The sequence below is a fragment of the Pezoporus wallicus genome, unplaced genomic scaffold (genome assembly GCF_028554395.1).
Source record: "Pezoporus wallicus isolate ANWC-B61680 ecotype Strahan unplaced genomic scaffold, APGP_CSIRO_Pwel_v1 contig_13243, whole genome shotgun sequence".
Lineage (NCBI taxonomy): Eukaryota > Metazoa > Chordata > Aves > Psittaciformes > Psittacidae > Pezoporus > Pezoporus wallicus.
Window position 1 is genome coordinate 1,035,811 of NW_026635036.1, and position 21,986 is coordinate 1,057,796.

Here is a 21,986-nt window from a genome sequence, read left to right on the forward strand (position 1 = left end):
TTATCCCCTTGGTATGCAGAGTATTCTTTGTTAATCTTCCTTATTTATTTAAATGTTAATTGGTCCTTGTTAATTTGGTTTTCTGTGCTGAAAGCCAAGGTCAACAATGAGTCCTTCTATGTTAGCTCTTAGTGTGATTACAAGGTAGTGTAATGCGTCTTGGAAAAAAGTAGCAAGAAGCCTTCCCCCTGTTTTTAATGTAACCTTTGTGTAAGGTAGAGGTTTGGAGGTTGAAAGAGAGAGAAAATGTATGTTCAATGGAGACTGAAGGGTCTTATTGATTGAAAAGGACTGTTAAATTAAAAGACAGTTGTTTTGAAAGCAAAATATCACTTGACCCCAAAGAGACAGGTAATTGTGGCCCTGGGGTTACGTATAACAACAACACTAGTTTGGTATGGGAATGCTAACAGTAGACCTGAAAAACAGGTATTTTTTTTTTCTTTTCACTTCACTATTTGTATATGCAACTTTCAAGCTGCTCTTTTGTTACTCGAAGAGAACTCTCTTCTGAGAACTCTTCATTTGGGCTGGAATGGCCATTTTATGAGATAAAAGTGAGACTTTTTTTTCTGAAACAGATTCTGTTGCATGAGGCAAAACAAACAGAGCTATCACAACACTTTAAATAGTAATCAAATATGTTTTTCTGTTTGCATTCAAAAGGGTGGAAAAGTAACTTGACAAGATGAAAGAAGGAACCAGATTTATGTATCCCCCCTTCCCCAGTAAGAGGTATAGAGTTTTAGAAAAGACTTCAAGGCAAAAAGAAAAAAGCATAGAATATACTGTTATGGTGTTATTTTTGTCTTTCATTTTTATGACAACTTATTTGTACTTAAAGGAATCTTTCCAAAGAGTTAAGAAGCATCATTAAATAAAGACTGTGAAATGTGCAATATGGCTTATTTATTTAAATGTTAATTGGTCCAACGAACACTTCTAATTAGCTCTATATTTGCTTAGCAAAAAGTTTTACAAATTCCAATTGTGAAAAGCAGCTATTTTGAGCTGGTAAGCATGTTGCAGAATCAGCTATGATTTTTCTATAGTTCTCAGCCCTTGAAGGCACAATTTAATTTTTCATGTATGCATACTAGCAACGGTAAACACTTGCGAGTGTAAAGAACCTTCTTTAATTAGCTGCACAACAATTAAAGGATTCACAAACTAAATTGAACCCTGTCTCTGTGCTTACTAGCTGAATTCTACCACCTGTCACAACAGCACTTTGTTCAATCTGTTATGCAAAATCATTATAGCAATATAGCTGAGGAAAAAAAAAGAGAAAACAGCAATTATTTCTTACTTTTCTCTTGAATGGGTTATTTTGGGTTATACTGATGTCAGGTTCTTTGAAGCTAACCTTTTGAAATCCGTAACAGCATAATACTTATATGGCAGGCTTAGAATAGCTAGAGGAATATTTTGTTTTACCCTTTTAAGAGCAACTAAGCCACATCCTTAAAATGCGGTACTTTCTTTGATCATGGTATGGCCAGCAGGACCAGAGCAGTGATCATCCCCCTGTACTTGGCACTGGTGAGGCCACACCTTGAATACTCTGTACATCTTTGGGCTTCTCACTCCAAGAAAGACATCGGGTTTTTGAAGCAGGTCCAGAGAAGGACACAAAAGCTGGTGAAGGGCCTGGAGCGCAAGTCTTGTGAGGAGCAGTTGAGGGAACTGGGGCTGTTTAGCCTGGAGAAAAGGAGGTTCAGGGGAGACCTTATTGCTCTCTACAGCTACCTGAAAGGAGGATGGAGTGAGGAGGTGTCAGTCTCTTCTTCCAAGTAAGAAGTGATAGGACAAGAGAAGATGGCCACAAGTTGCACTAGGGGATATTTAGCATGAAGATTTGGAAGAAATCTCTTCACTGAAGGGGCTGTCAAGCACCGGAACAGGCAGTCCAGGAAAGCAGTTGAGTTACCATCCTTGGAGGTATTTAAAAGACATTTAGATGTGGTGCACAGGGACATGGTTTAGTGGTGGATTTGGCAGTGCTGGGTTAATGGTTGGACTCAAACGTTCTTAAAGGTCTTTTCCAACCTAAACGATTCTATGATTCTAAGATTTAAACTCCTGCAGCAGCCTGTTATTTCTCTTCATCAGACAAAAACAAAAAAAAGACTAACACCTAATAGTACAACATACTCTTTTATTAAAAGAGTTGTTTTAAACCAGTGTGAAAACTAGTTTTAGAAACCTCTGGTTTCCTAGAGTGGGGGAAGATGACTTTCATCTTACTTGGTCTGGCTTCTGCCATTTGTGATTATTCTTCAGCTCCTGAAAATAGGATAGCACATGGGTATAAAACTTGAAAATACTGGACTTTTTTAATGTGCTGATTTTATTTCCCCTTCAAGCAGAAGTGGTTAAAAATGAAGAAGTTTTGTATCTTTGCAGAAGAGCCTCAGCACTCTTTCATTTTGATTCCATTCGTCTCAGCTAGCACAGAGGGCCAGAGATACAAACGCAGCTGCCCCTCAGCACTCTGACACACGTTTCTGATGCCAGTTAAAATTCCTAGTGAAACCAATAGCAGGTTTTCTCTGTGTGACGAGTATGAGGCTGCATTTAGTGAGGAGGACCCATTTACCTTTCTCTTTATTCTGCTGTGACAGCTGACAGGAATGTGCACATCGCTGCCAGCTTCCATGCAAGAGGGGTACAGGTACGTTGTGTGCATACACTCCCCATAGCGAAGGAGCTGAAAGTTAAGCTGCCGATGACAGTTTCCTGAAATCATCTCAATAACATATTGTTAGCTCTTGTGATTGAAGCTAAAAGAGTCTGCTGTTGGATAAAGGATACATGATACGGGCATTTCATAAGCTAGGGATATAAATGAATAACTCTGCTCATTCACAGTGCTTACATTTTTCCAGTATAATTTTTATACCATTGTCATTTTATAATGTTTTTGGAAAATCTAGAAAGAGAACAAGGAAGTCCTTTAGAAGCATAGTGGGATTTTTGGTTGTTGGGATTTTTAGAGATTTTTTTGGTAATAAAGTCACTGGGAGCATAAAAATCACCAACCAGAAATTAAGAAAGGACTTCTGTTTTGTGACTGAAAACCAGAAGGAAGCTACAAAGAAACCTGATACTTTGATTAAATATGTCTTAAATTCTTAGATAAATTTGCACTGAAGTATGAGAAGCCGCAATTTGCTATATAACTTTCTCTCCTTGCTTTCTTACATCAAATAATAATAGCTGGTCTATTCAGAAGTAGAAAGAGAAGGAAATAAAAATCCTTTTAATTAGAAAGAGAGCTATAACAATCTCTATAAGTGCAGGTGCAAGGTGCTGGCAAGCAGGACAACACAAGAATGAGTTTCTGCTTGGGCAGCTGAGACAATGCATAGGTTTTGTGTGGGAGCTCCTGAATGCTCTCTGCTTTGGGGCTTTTGGTATTCGGTCTGTACATGAGGGGCACTTTGATGTCCTACTGCAAGCAGTAGGAGCCCACTTCATCTCCCATGGCTGTGTCCTTGAAAAGGAACCACCAAGTCTTTTCCCTCCCTTCTGTTGGGTTTTGCATTTTGCCAAAATCACCTAGATTCACGCTGGTTTGCAGCAGTGTGAACTAACATTGGATGAAGTTTTGCATGAGCAGTAGAAACTGAACACAAACTGCTCATTTGCACAGCCTATTCAAGAAACTTGGAATAGTTTCACTGAGAGTTATGTTTATTTGCATGTTGTATCAAAACTCTTGCGGTAAAGCACTCCCTGGCAGTCCCTAGTCCTTTTGAAAACAGCTCTTGGCTGCTCACAGCCTGCCACAGGACTGAAGCCTCCAGGGATTGTCAGTCACTTGAAGGAGTTTGGTCAGAGCTGTCCATGGCCGGAGCTGGCTGTTAAAGATATATTGCAGTTAGCAGAGTCCATCTCCCAGCTGACTTTGCAGACGTAATTGAACTTGCCAGGGTCTGTCATTCTGTGATTGCATTTATCAGACTTTTGTTGTCAGCTTTGTTGCCACTTACCTATCAACCATGATAGGTTGTCTTTTAAGCCAAGGGCCTGGAATGTTGCAATTAACATTAAAATTATTTAAAGGATTTTTATCCCTCAGATAACTTTGAAATATGTTATTGTATTTTTACAGCATTCCTCCTACCCTTTATTCAGCTATCTGTTATGTGTCTGCCAAGTTTTCAGTGTCCTTTTTATTAATGATCAAAGCTATTGATAAGCTTGTATTGATAAGACAGGAGTGCCCAAACAGTGATTGGTACTCAGCCTGTCAGGATCCTGAAGGTTGTGCTGCCACTGTATTTAAACGTGCATACTCTTTTACCATGATTGGTGCTTGCATGCGTGGTTTGTTTGCTACATGCATTACAGAGCTATTCCCACTCCTGTACATGGTCTTCCAGTGCAATTGTAGGAGGAAATTCACCTCACTCCACGCAGGAGAACTGCAAAGACGTCACTTTTTCTTACGGTCACTTACGTGACATCATTGGTATTTACCTGGCTTAATAAAGAACTGTTATGACTGTTTTCACCATCATTCAGAGGCAGAGGCCAAGTTATTGTGAGGCAGAATGATCTCAATCCAACAGGTAGAGATAATTTCAAAAGCAGCTGGGGAAATAGAGTGAAATGCTCCCAAGTCACTTAATTTCAGTATAGGTGTTCCTGTTTGGAGTTGTCTTCCTACTCAGGAAGCCATCTGAAAGAGCAGTGTGATGAGAAATACTGCAGGTAGATGTATTCTTTTTGCTTCTATAAAATGACAGTCTGAAAAAGAGCATGTTTTCCCAATATTTTCTGACCTTAAGGTAGATGGTGATTGCAGCAGTTGCAGAATCAAGCTGTGGGTGCCTTAGCTGTGCACAATGACTGCTCACCACACCCTTTAAGCCTAAACCACTTATCTCAGTATGAAAGCATCACAGGAGGTATGAGGTGGCTTCTAGAGTTACCAGCTTTGCTCTTGTGTGCATGACAGTGATCAATTAATAATGTTAAATGACAACAGCAGTGATATATCATATCAGTAAAAGTGTGCACAGACCAGAACGCCAAAAAATAAAGGAGGTTTTTTGGTTTTAGTGTTTAATTTTTCTTGAGTGATAAGTAAGTATATTTTTTTCAAAACTTAGTCTAAGTTTGTGTTATGTTTCCTCATCTATCTTTTTCCACTCAGTTCTGCAAGGGGTTAGCTGGTTTTGGTTCTTGGAGACCACAAACACAAGGAGCATTCTGATCAGTGTTTGTTCTGTTTTTCACACATCCACCTGCATCCCTATTTCCCAGCATCCCTGCCTTCTTCAGATGCATCTTTTACTCTAATTGTACTGAAACTGAGGCTTTTCAACATCATCCTTTTCCTGGAAATTAGTATTAAAAATAACTCATTGAAGCCACTTGTATCTAAGAATCACTGTGACTCTCTAAATTATGTCTTGTCTTTTTGCCACCAAGTCCATGTGTTAAAGGGAGGGAAAAAATAAATCTGTTGGGTTGAGAGGACAAGGGAGAGAAGACAGAAAGTGGAGGTAGAAAGGATGAACAGCCAAGAATCTAAGTTATTACAACTCAAAATAACTCTCCATAATATTTTAAACAAAAATTCATATGGTGACAGGTCTGTCATAAGTTACAAAAGCCCAGTCTTTTCAGCAGTCAATTATGTTTGAGAAAAGAAAGCTATCTGGTATACTGGACTAAGCAATGGGAGTCAAGAGTTCTGGACTCTGTCCCTGGCTCCTTTACAGAGGATGAGCCATCTATTTAAGTCAAGATACATGTTGAGCTTTTTCCTAAATGCGATGTGGAAATTATCAGTTTGGGATACTCATTTCTGCAGTGCTGATACTCTGAAAAATTTGGTCCCTTTCCAGCCTTGGTTGCTGTTTGGCTGCCCTGAAACTGGGCAAGTTACTTACAAATTTCTAACTGTTTGCATTTACATTATATTAATATGTTAGCTATTTCTGTGCCCAGCAAAGAAACAAGCAGAAAATGTCTCCTCCTCCTCTCTGACTGTGTTGATCACAGTATGCTTTGGTTACTCACAATGCTGAGAAGCTTTACTGAATACCAGGGTATGAGCTGGTGGGAATCTTTCCTAGATACATATTTTGACCCTTTGTGCTTTTCACATGTATGGGGACTTTTAAAATGTTGGTTTCTCTTGAATATAGTGATCTTGAAAAATGGATTAATTAATCTTACACTATCTCTATATTCTTTCCCCTCCTTTGTTCCAAAGTTCAATGTCATTAAGGGTAGGATAAATGCAGGTGTGTTATATATATGCCTTGAGAGTATGCATTGTCACATGTTTTCTCTTTCATGTGCAACAGCTTACGGAAGGTTTAATGCATTAATCTTTCTTTTTCATTGACCAACATTAATACATTTACTTAGGCACGTAGTTTCCATGTTGATGTCATCGCAGGTAGCCGTATGTTTAGTGATGCATTGCTGTGTCTACTGTCTAACTCAATAGGATGCAATTTGGAGCATCCTTAATTATCCTACAAACCTTTTTTTTTTTGTGATAATGAAACCAAATATGGTGTAGACTTGGCTGACATCTCTGTTATATTATTTGTCATACACATATTTCTGTTGCAAATATAAATTGGTTACTACTTTTTCAAAATATGCACTCTATTAATTAAATCTATACTTCAGACATCTTTTTCCCATCCTCCTAAAGCTGTTATAAGTATTCTTGTTTTTCCTTGTTCTGTATGCAGATAGGGTTGGGCAGTGACTCTAATTTGGCAGAAAATAGGCTAACCCTGTGGTCTTTGTTAAGTCCTAAAACTACAGTTGAGTGTGCAGCATCTTTCCAAATAAGTAGGTCTTTTGTTCCACTAGAGAAAATTACTTAAATTGCTAGAAAGTTGTTTTTTTAAAATAAAAGTTTTAACTGTAACCGTCTTTACCTAATAGACCTTGTATTGCAGGGACGTGATTAATGTGAATTAAAGGATCTCTGTGACATAGGACTAAAGGACAGAATTAGTTTGTTGTAGCTGTTGTTGGCAATCCTACTTGTGCCATCTCATTTCTCCCCAAACCACATTTTCTAGCGTTTTGCATAAAGTCTAATTGGACCATATCCTTCTTTTTGAAACTCTCTCTCATCAGGGATGTTCTGTTTATGCATTTTCATTGGGAATGTGTGTCTTTGTCCCTTGAAACCCATCTATTTATTGCAGTGACACCTACTGCTGGGAGAGCTGATCCGCAACAGGATCGGTTACTGTTAAACTTGGCCAACAAGCAGTTCATTGACTCACCCAGCAGATGTTTCTGTGGCTTAGGTCAAAGGGAACTTATGGACTCGGAGTTTTTTTCCTTTACTCCTAGAATTAAGTGCCAGGAAAGTCAACACTAGGTACAGGCAGTTGACCTGACCAGTAGCAGGAGGAACTGAACCTGGGCCCTGAGGATCTGGAAAGACCAAAGCATTAGTCTGTTGAGCCACTGTGCTGGCAACAGTCCAACACTTTCAGACAACTGACAATCTGATTGCATGCCTGGATTTTGGTAATGATTTTACATACTTATTTGATGATTTGTATCCGAGCTTATGCTTCTGACAGGTGCCCTTGTGAACAAAATCTCTCTGGGCTATTGCATATGAATATTTCACAATCAATCACAGTTTGATCTTTGGGACATATGTGCAGTTGACATTATATTTAGATGTGCACAAAATCTAAGTCTAAGCCTTTATGAAATGAAAATGAAATCATCCACCCAGCATTACTGTTTTGGGTTTAAATTGTTTCGAACTATATTTTGAGTTCTGAGTCTTAACTCTTGCTTGATCTCTTTGCAATTGGTATAGAGGGCCTGAGCCCCTAGTCCTCACCTATATGTAATGCACCACCTTTTATCTGGAATTTGCCTGTGTCAGGAATGCAGGATTAATAGGGTTGGCATTAGGTACATTTTACTATTATACAATGAGTTAGAGTATCAGAAACTTCCAGGGCGGTACAGTGTTTTTAGATGAGAATAGGAGATTCAGAACTCATTTCAAGCTGTAAAAATTACAAAAAATGAAATCATATATATGCTTTGCAGAGTCTTTGAAGCATTTTGTTATTTTATTTGTACTGTGTGGTACTAAAGTGGATCTTTCAAAGCTTAATTTTAAGGTTTCTTCAACCTGACATGGATGCCAGTTAAATTAATTAAAGTGAATGATCAGATAGGATCTACAGGAGATTGATAAAATTGGAGAGAGGTTAATCAGCTGTATACATTCCAATTTACATGAAAATAACAAATTTACTTTTAAAAATGCTGTTTCTAAAGTAACAGAAGCTTTAGTTTAATGAAGCATTCCACAAATCAGGCTCCGTCTGAATTTTGGTATCACTCATATCTTTACTTTGTCACCAGGAGAACACTAGAAAAAGAAAATAAAATGAGAATCAGTGCTTATAAGCTAAAAAATAATGATTCCAGATGCAACCAGTGCCTGGAAAAAAAGCAGGATTTTTTTTCTTTATTTTTTTTTTTATTTTAATCTATTGAACTTTCAGTACCAATTATTTATCTTTCTCTTCTTTGGATCTGACTTTTTAAGTACATGCAAGTGAAATAGAAGAAGTTACATGCAAAGTATCAATAAATCAAGCAGCTTGTCTGCATTCTTCTAATCTTTTTATTCTAATCTGTGAGTGAGATTTATAAATGACCCCTCCTCTCCTCTCTGCTCATCTTCCCAGACTGTGATCACAAACAGTTCACAGTCCTCCGTGCCATGGGTGCTACCAACCAAAGTCTGTTCTGGTGATTTATCTTCTCCCATAAGTTACAAGCCCAGAACACTGTGCTAGCTAGAAAGTATCATACAGACTAGCAGGTATTTTGGAAAGGAACTGTCTTCTCAGTCCACAGTGACAGCAGTACAGCCTCAGCAAACAATGTTCTGTCTGCTAATGACTTTTGAAACTTCAGAATCCCTCTGCTAACCCTTCTTGAAGACATAAAAACTGTTGTGGAATGAGTTGGCTCTGTTGTTAATCAAGGAGTACTTTGTTTTGGAATCAATAAGCAGCTTGTTTAAATATCAGCCCCACAAAGCAGCTATAGTTCTGTCAAATGCCTTCCCCATCCCCACTGCATGGTCTCGTGGCAGTGGGGTGCTGGGAGATGGGTGTTCATGTAGGACTCCAGCCTGGAGCCAGGGTGCTTGGCTGGGACCATGGAACTGGTCAGCATGGGATCACCAAGCACTTTGTACACACTGTGTTCCAGTGGTGCTTTGCACCAGTTTTCAAGTATTAGAAGCTAGATGTGCTTTGCAATGACTATAAAACTTGAATGTGGTCAAGTGACTAACAATAATGACAATTTACTAAGTTGGCATTAATATTTAAATAAAAGCAAATCAATAGGACACATCACCTGTAGGCCAACACTTGTCTTTTTTTTTTTTTTTAAGACATTCTGTTACACTCCAGAAATCATATCTCCCTAATACAGTTATACTGTACCCCAGGGAGCAGGACACCTACTTAACCAACAGAAATAAAAAAAGGTAAAGAGAAAAAGAGAGAAAAAGAAAAACTCCAATGGACTCGATGCAGTTACTCTATTTTACATAAGTAAAATGAATCTGCTAATGTTTATTTCATTTTATCAGATTGGATAATGCTGTCTTGGTGGCATTAAACACAGCTGATCTCTCCCCTTCTTTTTCGTGCACACATGTTTTTGTTAAAATTTAACTATTTACATCTATGTCTCTTAGTATTGCCTACAAATCAGTCAAAGAAGAATAGGTCATCTCTTCTGCCCTGCTGTTTATATATTAATCATCTGGCAAATAAACTGCTCAGTATCCTACCCACCTCAGTAATATCTGTGATGTAATTTGTTTGGATGCCCAAATGTCACCAGCGTTGATTGTAAGAGATGAAAAAAATATACTAGCTCAGCACACCAAGCTCTGGGCTAAAATGTAAGCATGAAATCTCTGGTTTATTTTTGTAATAATGTTTACAGCTGTTTAATGACCCTGAAAGGGTTCAGTAGTCTGGTGTTCTGTATTTCTTAACAGGAGTGTATTATGCTTCTAACGGCCTTAGTTAAACTGTTTCAGCAACAACAATAAGAACAATATTTAATAAAAATTCAATATGTATTCTGAAGTTTCTCAGCGATACCTGTTTATGAGTTGCTAAGAGCTGAAGCGGTCCGTTTTGTGGTATTTAGAGTTTGTCACTGGACCACAAGATAATGTAGATATATGTGATTTCTTCTAGCTGGAAAGATAAATACTAGGTCTGTATTCTGAAGGCATATGTAACAGTACGCGTAACTCCAACTGCTGAGAGGATCAGGGCCAGAGCAAGCTTGTCGTTTGAACACGTGAGCTTGTAAAGCATTACTTTGCTTACTGAACTGTAAATCTTTTAACTAACCTAATCTAAGCCATAATAACAGCACAACAGTGTTTTTAAAATGAGTGTGAAGGCGGAAGTGCTTTAGTGTGTGTGTCCAGGAGGAATGAACAGGTGTAAACAAGGGCTGAGCTTGGTCCATCTGTTTACAAAGATAGAGGCATGTGTATGCGCATATGTGTACATGTATGTGTGTGTCTGCACATGTTTATGTATGTGTATAGGCACATATTTATGTTTAAACTTTTTTATTCTATTTGACATCTTTCTCCCCCCCCCCTCTGTTTCCAGCCAAAGAAAGCTGAGCTTCTCATATTACATTTATGTTGTTGTGATGAGAGGCATTTCTGGTGTCATAATTGGTTTTAAATTCCAGTAATCCATTTCAAATCATGAAATAAAATCTGTGTGTTCAATTGAAATGGCTAAAGACAGAACTTTCGTTATTGGTATCACAGGAAATAGTCTTGAGGGCAAAAGTGTGAGTGAAATCAAAATAACTATTAGTAGCATCAAAGGGACTCAAATGTTTCCCTGTACCTTCATGTAGGAGATGAGAGAATATTTTTATAATACATGCATCCAGTGGTGAATTTCATAAGCTGAGTGCCCTCCTCACAGAAACAGGAGATGCACACCCAGAGCAGCAAATGGCCGTCCTCTGATCTGGTGGTTAGTTTGCTTCTTTCCAAGGGACAGCTTCTGCCCTGCCCTGAACAGTGTAAACATGTAGCAGGGTGCGGACAGGACTCTTCGGCTACCACAGCTAGCTTGGACCAGAGCTGGGGCTTGTCCAGGTTGGGAAGAGCAGCCTGCAAGCATCTCCTGATGCCAACATGCTCTGCACATGTCTCGGATGATGCTGTCTTTACAAAACATTTGAAATAATTAAAGGCCAAAAATTTACTACATCAGTTTCAACAAATATATTTTGACTTTCTTAACAATCTCAACTTTGATTTGCAGTTGATTTTGTAAGCATATGTTAACATGGAGAACACTGTGCTTCTGTTCCCAGTGCGAGTGATGCGAAAATGTTCCATGTTTTCCCTATAAGAAAGATCAGAATAATGAAAATCATGTACTAGGCAATATATTTGAAAATTGAAAGCTGGACATTTTCCTTCCTGTGAAGCATCACAGCAGCACCTCTAAACTGACATTCCCTAGCAAGGGTCCTAGCTGATGGGAAGAAGCTGGGCAATGATCACCATGACGCCAAGGTGCGCACCTTAAAGTGCAAGGCATGAAGCAAGAAGCTCACTGAAGAATGAAAGCCCCTTGCCCCACCTGGTCTAACCATGTCTGGTGATCGATCTAGACAGAGATGATGGATAAAGAGAGAGAGAATGAAACTGCAAATTTTTTTTAGTGAAATTAGGCAAATTAAATTAGGTTATCTAATTCATAGTGGAATGATGGATGAGGAAGGGTTTTATTTATATCTTGCATGTGGATACAATATGAGATTTTGGTAGGTTTTGCTATGAATGGGCTGAAGAATACAGAGAGTCTGATTTACATGAGAGCTGAACAGCAGCAGGGTCCTTGTGTTCCTAAATGCAGTAACTGGTATTTGCAAGAGGAGAAATTCCACATGGCAGTCCTTTGAATGCCATGGTTATACTTCACAATGAAACCAGGTTGGAGTAAAAAAAGAAGAGACAATACAAAGCCAGAGGCAGGATAGGTGCGGTGAGAAGGTGGAGCAGGTTGAGAGTGAGAATACAGACTAAGTAAAGAACTGTAGCCTCTTGAGACTGTGGTAGATGGATCCTAGAAACAGAACAGTTGATCAGAGTATGTGACATTCAGAGGTGGTTATTCCTCACCACACAGAAGCTATGCTGACCTTTCTGCATATTTCATGACAAATGTATAAAATTTCTCATGCCAAGAGAGCAGCATGTGTGGGTTAGGCTCCCCAGACTTGATCCAAAATTATTAATTTTTAAATGAAAAAATATGGATTTGGTCTTCCTCTTGATTTTTTGACTCATCCTATCTGTATTCTACATTATATATGCCTGTATGTTTGTGGGAGACAGAAAATAAAAAATGTTTAGAAAAATTATCATGCTCCAACTACAAATGCTGTTATTACTTTATTAAAGTTATGTTTGAAAAAGAGGCACAGAATAACTTAAAATCTCAACCATAACTCCCTTCCCCCCCTCCAGTCCAAATAACTGTATGTTTGAACTGAAGCTTAGGGTTAAACATCAGAATTAATAAACTCCACTGGGATCTGTCAGCATTTCCAAACTTCGATAGAGCATAAAATGTTAAAATTAACTACCCAAACCTTCCTGAGCATGTAAAGGCACTAGTTCCCATTGAGATCAGCTGAGTAAATGAAATTTAAACTGCATTTTTCAAGCTGTTATAGAATAATGGCAATTCACAAAGACTTTTCTAAACTCTCTTGAATATATGTATGTGTCTGTATATGCATTTTTTGAACCTTTATGTTCTTGTTTGCCAACATGCCTTGTTTAAGGTGGGTGAGAGGAAATAACACCTGTGGTATATGGCATCCAGACAGAAAGTAGATTTGGGGTTTGAGGGTTTTCTGCTGTGGCTTTTTTTCTTTTTCTTTTTATTTTTGTGGCTTTCTTTGGGTTCATTTTGTTTTGTTGTTTGTTTTTTTTAATGAGCATAGATATTCAAAATCTGTCAACTTCAGGCAATGGTAGGCATGAACACTGCAGCTCTCAGATTTCTAGCTAGTCATTTTGAAAATTTGGTTTGTTTCAAAAGTTAAGCAAACTTTCAAAAATTAAAACCAGTATTTTTGTATGTGCCTATGTTCTGAATGGGTGTGGTCTGCTGCACAGAAAACTTTCATGGAAACCAATAATTGTATTTCTTTACTCGATGGCCTACAGTGAGCACCGTGTGTGAACACCTTGGCTTGATTATGTTCCGCTACATTTGGATGTAAGACACTGAAACCTAGACTCAGGTGTGGTCCTGTAGCTTATAGGTATAAGTCTATTCCTTTTATATACTTGATCTCATTAATATCTTTATAAATAATAATATTGACAGCATGAAATGAATGGGTCACATGAAATCTGAATCTGAGCACTGTTGAAGTTTGAAAAAGATCTGCTTTACATCTGAGCAAAATTCTGTAGCTCACATTCATCTTGAATACACATGAATATGCACTACCCCTTCTTACAGGTTCTGTGTTGTATCACAACCTCAGTCATCCTGTTGAGGACCAAAGAGGTCTCTCTTGGAGACCACCCATGCATTTTTTTAGCCCCTGATCCTGCAAATACTTAATCATGTGGGGAACTATGCTTTCAAGAGTGACCCTTTGAAGTCTACTGGGCTACTCCCAGGAGGACAGTTACATGGATTTTAACTATGTGCCAGATTTGGGCCTAAAATTGTCTAGCAAATGACCACTATGAAGCTATGTGAGGAATGGTGTCCACCTGGAGTGTGCCTGTAGGCTTTCTACAAGGCTTAGTCAGTAAATGCTTTTGCCTAAAGACAAACAGAAAGTTGACCAAATTAATTACTCAGAAATGTGTATTTCTTACTGTATTTCTAAAATTACTTAATTCACTAATTTTATTAGTGAATAAAGTGTCAAATTACTCCACTGAACAACACAGATCTTAATTATATTCAAATATAACCTTATAGCATCATATAGTTTTGGAGTTATTAATGTAAAACTTTATATTTTAAATAGAATTTTATAGATATATATATTTGCACATAGTAGAGAAATAGTGAGGATAGAAGATTATTTTGGACAATTGTGCAGACTGGAAGAGAGCACTTGTGTTTAACAAACAGCTTTGAATTCCAATTTTCTGCAATATACATAGTGTAGGTACAATTTGTAGTCATTACTGTGTACTAGGAAAGTTATTAAAATTCTTAAACTGATTGAGGCTTTCCACAACACCTTCCCCAGTTTTTAATTGCTTTTATCTAGTTCCATAAGAGAGCCCTTTAAAATAAATCAAAGTGCCTTAAATCACATGTCTTACCCATTGAAGGACAGAAATATTCCTTCTGTAATCTGGCAAGTTTTCCTAAGAACTGAAATCTGAAGGTTCTCAAAAATCAATTAAAAGACTTGGCAGAAGATAATTTATGTGCCTTTTGATGGGTTCAGTTTCAAAATGACAAAATAACAATGTTTCATAGCAGAAGGGTTAAATCTTAATCTCGGAGGTTTAGAAAGCTGCTAGTCGCAGTCTCCTTAAAATTTAATATACCTCGTTAATGCTTACTTGCAAACACTGAAGGATTTTTATGATTATAATCATGTGTTACAGCACCTAGTACTGTTTCTAAGCAGCATACTAATCAGCTTAATGAGATATTACTGCACTTTTTGTTGACTAAAGCAAAATCCCTTTTATTGTTCTAAAGCTTGTCCTTTATTTTTTCCCAAAACATTATCTTGTTTTATTGTACACCAGTAAATATCATACCATCGGTTTTTTGTCAAATCATAAAACTATCTTTCTCATTGTAGAATGTGTAATATATTGAATATGGTTAATGGAACTGAAAGTTACAAATGGATTTCTATTTTTTTTTTTTTTCTGGCATTTCTAATGGAAATGGGAGAGATGCACAACAGTTCTTTTTCTATATGTTTAGAAATATAAACTGATGCAGTTTCACAAGACAGACAAGGGAGGTAGTAAAAACCTTTTCCCCTTCCATAAGAATTAGATTTTGAAATTGTAGCATATTTTAAAATAGTAATTAATGGTTACTGGCAAGCATGCAGAATGATGAAGGCACTTGTATGGTCAAAATTGTGTAGCACAGTTGGTACTTAATACACTTTTTATTGTTTTTACACTAATTCCTTTGCATTATTATGAGTTGGTAAAACATAAAATGCAAATTGTACTTCAGTGATTCAATCTTTGTAACTCTCACAGTCTGAATCTAAACTATCTTCTGATTTTCAGAGATGGAAGAAGCTAGTTTGTGCCTTGGTGTTTCTTCAGCTGTGCCAGAAGCTGACGCCCATCTCAACAGCACCATACTCAATGGACAGTATTCAATGAGCCAGAAGCTGCACCAGATCACTTCCCAGCTCAGCCATGCCTTCCCAGAGCTCCAGAACAGGCAGAATCCAGAAGAGAAGGCGTCAGCGCCACTAGAAGACAAAAGCCACATGTCCATAGCAAACCAGCCCATCAGCAGTCAGATGGCTCTGTTGGCCAACCAGCTCAATAGAGAGGTTGATACCAGTTTGAATGGGCGCGTGGACCTGCAGCAGTTCTTGAATGGGCAAAACCTAGGCATTATGTCTCAGATGAGTGATATAGAGGATGATGCCAGGAAAAACAGAAAGTACCCGTGTCCTCTGTGTGGAAAACGCTTTCGCTTTAACAGCATCCTGTCACTACACATGCGAACTCACACTGGAGAGAAACCATTTAAGTGTCCATACTGTGACCACAGAGCAGCTCAGAAGGGCAACCTGAAGATACACCTGCGTACTCATAAGCTTGGAAACCTTGGCAAAGGTCGTGGAAGAGTCCGAGAAGAAAACAGACTTTTACATGAGCTGGAGGAGAGAGCAATTCTTCGGGACAAACAGATGAAGAGCAGCCTCCTGCAGCCACGACCCGACGTGAAAACACAGCAACATGCCCAGCCAATGCCTCTCGCAAACTGCAACTTGTCTGTGCCTGCTAATCACAGCACACCTGATATTTCAAACCCTGTTCCCTCTCCAAAGCCAGTCAGTGTCCAGGAAGAAGTTGTCACTCAGACAGCTGGGTTTAGATGCACATTCTGCAAAGGCAAGTTTAAGAAGCGAGAAGAGCTGGACAGGCACATAAGGATCCTGCACAAGCCCTACAAGTGCACCCTGTGTGACTTTGCTGCCTCGCAGGAAGAGGAGCTGATCAGCCACGTGGAGAAGGCTCACATAACTGCAGAGTCAGCCCAGGGCCAGGGCTCCAATGGGAGTGGGGAGCAGTCTACCAATGAGTTCCGTTGCGAGGTGTGTGGCCAAGTGTTTAGCCAAGCCTGGTTTCTAAAGGGCCACATGAGGAAGCACAAGGATTCCTTTGAACACTGCTGTCAGATCTGCGGGAGGCGATTCAAAGAGCCTTGGTTTCTTAAAAATCACATGAAAGTTCACCTGAATAAGTTATCTGTAAAGAACAAATCTCCTAATGATCCTGAAGTACCTGTTTCTATCAGCAGCATGTCCCAGGAAGCTCATGCAAACCTGTATTCGCGATACCTCTCATGTTTGCAGAGTGGGTTTCTTCCTCCTGACAAAGTGACTTTAAGTGAACAAAATCAAATCTATAACAAAGGAGATATGCCCATAAAGGAGAAAGAAGTGTTGGGGAAGCTTCTTTCACCAATTTCTGGTATTGGCCACAGTATGGCTGAAGGGGATAAACATTCTTTATTGGGCTGTCTCAATCTGGTGCCTCCTCTGAAATCCAGCTGTATAGAAAGGTTACAAGCTGCCGCCAAAGCGGCAGAAATGGATCCAGTAAACAGCTATCAAGCCTGGCAGCTTATGGCAAGGGGAATGGCCATGGAACATGGCTTTTTGTCTAAAGAGCAGCAGATACAGCGCAGCCATGAAGACACTTTGGCAAATGCTGGAGTTATGTTTGATAAGGAGAAGCGAGAGTATGTGTTAGTAGGAGCAGATGGCTCTAAGCAGAAAATGCCTGCTGATTTGGTTCACAGCACTAAAATGGGCAATCAGAGAGACTTGCCAAACAAACTAGACCCTTTAGAAGGCAGTAGAGATTTTTTGTCACATGGTATGAACCAGGGACTCGATTTCAACTTACAAAGTCATGGAAATGTGAAAGAAAAGCCAACTGAATGCCCAGACTGCGGAAGGGTTTTCAGAACCTACCACCAGGTGGTTGTTCACTCCAGGGTCCACAAAAGAGACAGGAAAGGAGAAGATGAAATAATTCAAGGTGGTCTTGATGAGCGACGTGGATCTGGAAGTGACCAAGAGTCTCAGTCTGTCAGCAGGTCAACAACACCAGGGTCCTCTAACATTACTGAAGAAAGTGGAGTAGGTGGGGGTCTCTCGCAGATGGGAAGTGCCCAGGAGGACAGCCCACATCCTTCCTCACCATCCTCTTCAGGTAAGATAACTTCTTCCCTCTCTGCACTGAAATCTTCATAGCTGTATTTGAAATTGCAGCAGCAAAGTAGTTTATGCAGTCTCGTTAGGTCATTTCATAGTGGTCTATAGGGATGTGCTGTTATATGCCTGAACATCCATGTGTGGGTTCCTACAGTGCCTTTGAGGTGAATTCTGGGCTCACCCTTTTCTCCAAAGGTAGGTTTCCCATCCTTTCAGCTATCACCTCTGCCACCCTGCTGGCAGCAGCGTGCGGGGTCTCAGCAGTCACCAAGAGCAATGTTGCTTCCAGGGCCTCTCCCATTGGGTTTTGGAAGGGCTTTTTTTTTCCCTCATGGTGTCTCTCTTGCAGATCTTTCCACGCCCTTCATGTAAAGGGGTGAGGAAAGACGCCTTCTTTGAGCCATAGTTCAAAGAGCTAGGATTAAAAACAGCATGTTGGCCAAACTTTCTGATTGCCCTTATTCCCACAGCTGTATCAGTTACTTAGCTGAGATATGTACCTGGTGACTGGGCTGATTCAAAATATAAGTTACTAACTTACTATAATCTTTCATCTTTTTTTTTCACATTTTAACATGTATGAAGCTTTCTGCTTAGTTCTCATATATTTGAAAGTACAAGGAAAATAGAAATTGAACTGAAACATTTTAATTGCATTGTATGTCATGTTAACTTGCTGTGTATAAGATAGCAAAACAGATGATATTTCATTGGTGATGTTTATAAAATATTGAGCTTCCTGGTACAATTTTTAAAGTTACTAGCCTATGACTGCTGAAATAAAATCTTCAAATAATAACAGGTAAGATTTCTGGCCTCATGTATATTTCCAAAGTCATTTGGTAATGGATAGTAAATTGAAAGTTATATCTTCAGCGCTTTATAAAGAAAGCACCTCACTAATACTGTAATCATTCCTCAAGCCTAACAACAGAGGAAATCATGCCATAACAAATACTCTGTTACTAATGGCAACATTGATTTCTGCAATCAGCCATTAAGTCTAGAAAATGAAAGACAGTTTGAGGTACCTTAAGGCATTACATTGCCCACTGTTAAAGAGCTGGTAGCAGGCTGTTGAGGGTAATTCTTTTCAGTCCCCCCTCCCGTCCCGTCCCGTTCCTCCCCCCCCCCCCCAGTTTCAATAAATATTTTAGTATTGGAAGCAATTCACTGTCACAGTTATTAAGTATATGCCAGTTTATTTTTGTTGTTCTTGTCATGCTCCAGTATACTCTACTTCTGAGGCCAAATTAATATAAAAATAAAGTGTTAGTTTGCTGGCTTATTACAAACCAGTAAAGAAATTGTTAAGACACATAAATCTGCACTCCACATTCCACAGATTCCTATAGTACTTAATGCTGTTGTTTAAATACCCATGAAACACACTGTCTACTCTTAGAGTCACAGCCCTGCGTACAATTTATTACTGGTGAGACACATTTGAAAAATTCCATGTAGGAACAAGGGTAACAGGCGAGAGCTAATTTCATACTATATATAGTTGTTGAGATTGTTTTAAGAGGATTGAAAATATGTCAGGATGAAGAAGATTATTTTCTAACTTTCACTTTTAAAAATCCTGAACATTGAGAGGGCGGGAGGTACTGGGGGGTGGACTGCTCCTCTTTAATATAGAAAGCATCACTTTTGTTTGGCAATGCCATAGAGGGATCAGAAAGAAAAGATCCTGAAACTCTAAATTCTGTCCGAAGACTTCCAGGGCTGTCTGGAAAAGTTTGAGAGAAAGAGAGCCCCAGAGTCTTGATAGAGATTGAAGAGGATTCAAACACTGCATGTGAAAGTTGGTGTAGTAATGACTGCCCTGAAAACTTTAATTCCAAGTGTACTGGTTCATTAAGTGTATTGTTGTGGGAAGCTTTTCCTGTCTTCAAAGGCAAAAGATTCCCCCGCAGTGTTGTTCTTTCTTTGGCCACTAATTTAAAATTATTTTGAACTTAAATGGCAATTTTCATTTTCACACCTGATGCATTTATATCAAAGCATATGAAAATACGTGGAGTATCAAAGCAAAATATATGGAATAACAGTCACTAGAAGCACGTTCTTTATTACTGACCTTTTATATTAATATCTGATTATCTCCTTTTGTCTATTACTAGTAAATCTAGGAAGTCTCTCAGTGTCATGCATCCTATCAGGGAAAGTGTGCATGTTTTTATAACTTCTTAATCAGATGAAAGAAAGAGGGTATTGAATTTCACCAGAACAAAATCTAAGTATTCCTTAGTACTTTAAAATTAAATTTTACTGCCAGGTTGCTGTGGAACTTTTCATCAGTATGAAGTGTGTATTTTATTGCTACCTGTGAAAAATAAACCAGTAGAATATAAAGAAATCAGAATTTTTGCGCAGGGGAGAATTAAGTAGTCATTGAGTCTTCTATTAAGAAATTACCGCAAAACACAGTTTCACAAATTTCTCAGACTGCATAACAATGTCTCAAAACTTAATTTGCATCACTTGATCCTTTTTTGTTGAAAACTGGGTCAGTAGGGCCTGAGAAACTATTTTTTCAGATCTTAACCAATGAATTCTTCTTTATAAATTGGTGCTCTTAACATGATAGTAGTTCTGAATTCATCATAAAAACCTTTTTACACAGTGCCTCTTAGAACAGATCTCCAGAAGAAGGCTTACAATGAGTGGCAGAGAAGGCTTTGTTATCTGATGTAATTCTTTGCAAAGGAGGATTGGGAATGGAGTGCCTGTTTAAAACTGTCTAGCTCAGGCTGAGAAGAAGAAAGGGTCAAGTTTGCAATCAAACAGTTATTGCAGAGATGTGTGACTGTCACTGGCTGGGCTAATGTGGTATGCAGCTGTTTGTTATGTGAGTAAAAGAATGTTTGAATCAGTGAACATGTGAAAATGACTCCAGTGAACCAGAAAATGTGTTTGTTCTTTAGCTCTCCAAACTGCTGAGAACTAAGCTTAAGATCAACTGCTAAAACTAGGACCTTTGACAAATTGAGAGGTCATATTTTTTAACAGAAATGAACGAAACTAGTCACACAGATCATTTCCCTCTGTTTTTCACTGTTTTATCTTGTTTTTTGTTTACTTTTGTGTGAAATTATGAGAGTCAAATAAATGTCATTTCTGTCTCCACATAGAAAACAAAGAGAAACCATTGTAAAAATATGTGCTTCTGCACTCTTCCTGATGCAGACAGTGTTGTGGATGGGGAGATGCTGTTGGGTTGGTTCTTGTCTAACTGCAGGCACCCTTCTGTAATTAATTTTGCAGCATTACAGCAGAAATGAAGTAAAGCAGGGCCAGATGTCCAGTCTTACTTCTAGTCCTCTTATTTTAAAAAAAAGTTGTATTTGTACCAGTTTTGCTTAGGAATTAATGCATAGAATAATTAAAACTTAATGTGGGAAGAAATTATACTGTTCATTGTATCCAGCAGGGTAGTACCTTCTGCATTTTCCTGTAATTTTGGTGTGGGGATAATTGAAGTCTTGATAGTATGAAGGGGGTAATTGAATGCACTGACCCTCCAGTTCATTAAATAAAGTAGGCCAAGTTCCATGATCAATGGAAAGCATGGGGACTAAAAAAAAAAAAAAGAAAATAAAATACTGTTAGATATAACCACTTATTCTTGTATGCAGCATTTCATGTGGACTTTGGCCTAGTTTGTTTGATCAGCTGTTTTGGAATCTTTCAGACATCTTTTGGGGGGGTTAAAATGAGGTTTTTTTGGTAGAAAAGCTTTAGGTATTAGATAGAGTTTCAGCCCATATTTATGTCCTCTGACAGAACACATAAAAAGCTTTTGTAGTGGCCATCATTGCACAGACATAGGAAAGACAGTGATATGATACTCTTTTGCTTTGTCTGTCTTTTTCTTTCTTTCTCTCTTTCTTTTTTGCTTTACTTTCTTTTCCTTTTCTTTTTCTTTTTTTTTTTTCTTCTTTCTCTTCCTTTTTCAGTGATAGCCATCATCTGCTCATTGTGAACAAAACAGCAAAAAATTTAAGTCTGAGGATTAAGATCTTTATTTTTTTGCTTGTGCATTCCAATTGTTCTTAAAATATTTGGCAATGTCAATTAGTAACTGAGCAGAGTTAGCTGATGAACACAATTTTCCACTAGACTGAGCACCCTATTGTTGTCGAGCTAACAGCAGATTTCTGAGGTCATTATCATTCCCTGGTAGCTTGGCCCAGCTGCTTCATGCTGCAAAAGCCAAACTTCAGACTGGAGCGGTGGGATGGCATGCAGCAACAGGGGGCTGCGGGGGGGGGGGGGGGGGCGGCTGCGGCGTGCACAGTGAGGCTGTGGTAAGGCATTAGAAACTGAGGAAAGAGAAAGTAAAAGTTTCTAGGTGTTTCCAGGGAAATCTGCTTTCCAGCCTGGCTTCCTGCTCCCTTTCAGCCTCCCTCTCTACCTCAAGGATTGGTTTAATCTCTCCACTTGGACAACTG

At 38.7% G+C, this 21,986-nt stretch overlaps 1 protein-coding gene across 2 annotated transcripts in view; it reads left to right on the top strand.

Annotated features, from left to right (window-relative positions):
- ZNF536 (zinc finger protein 536) overlaps positions 1-21,986 on the top strand; it is a 347,404-nt gene that overhangs the window by 149,275 nt on the left and 176,143 nt on the right. For both annotated transcript variants that reach the window (XM_057400263.1, XM_057400272.1), the window contains one exon: positions 15,356-17,527. In XM_057400263.1, coding sequence (XP_057256246.1) covers positions 15,358-17,527 — 2,170 coding nt within the window. In that variant the 5' untranslated portion in view covers positions 15,356-15,357. The remainder of the gene's footprint in view (positions 1-15,355; positions 17,528-21,986) is intronic.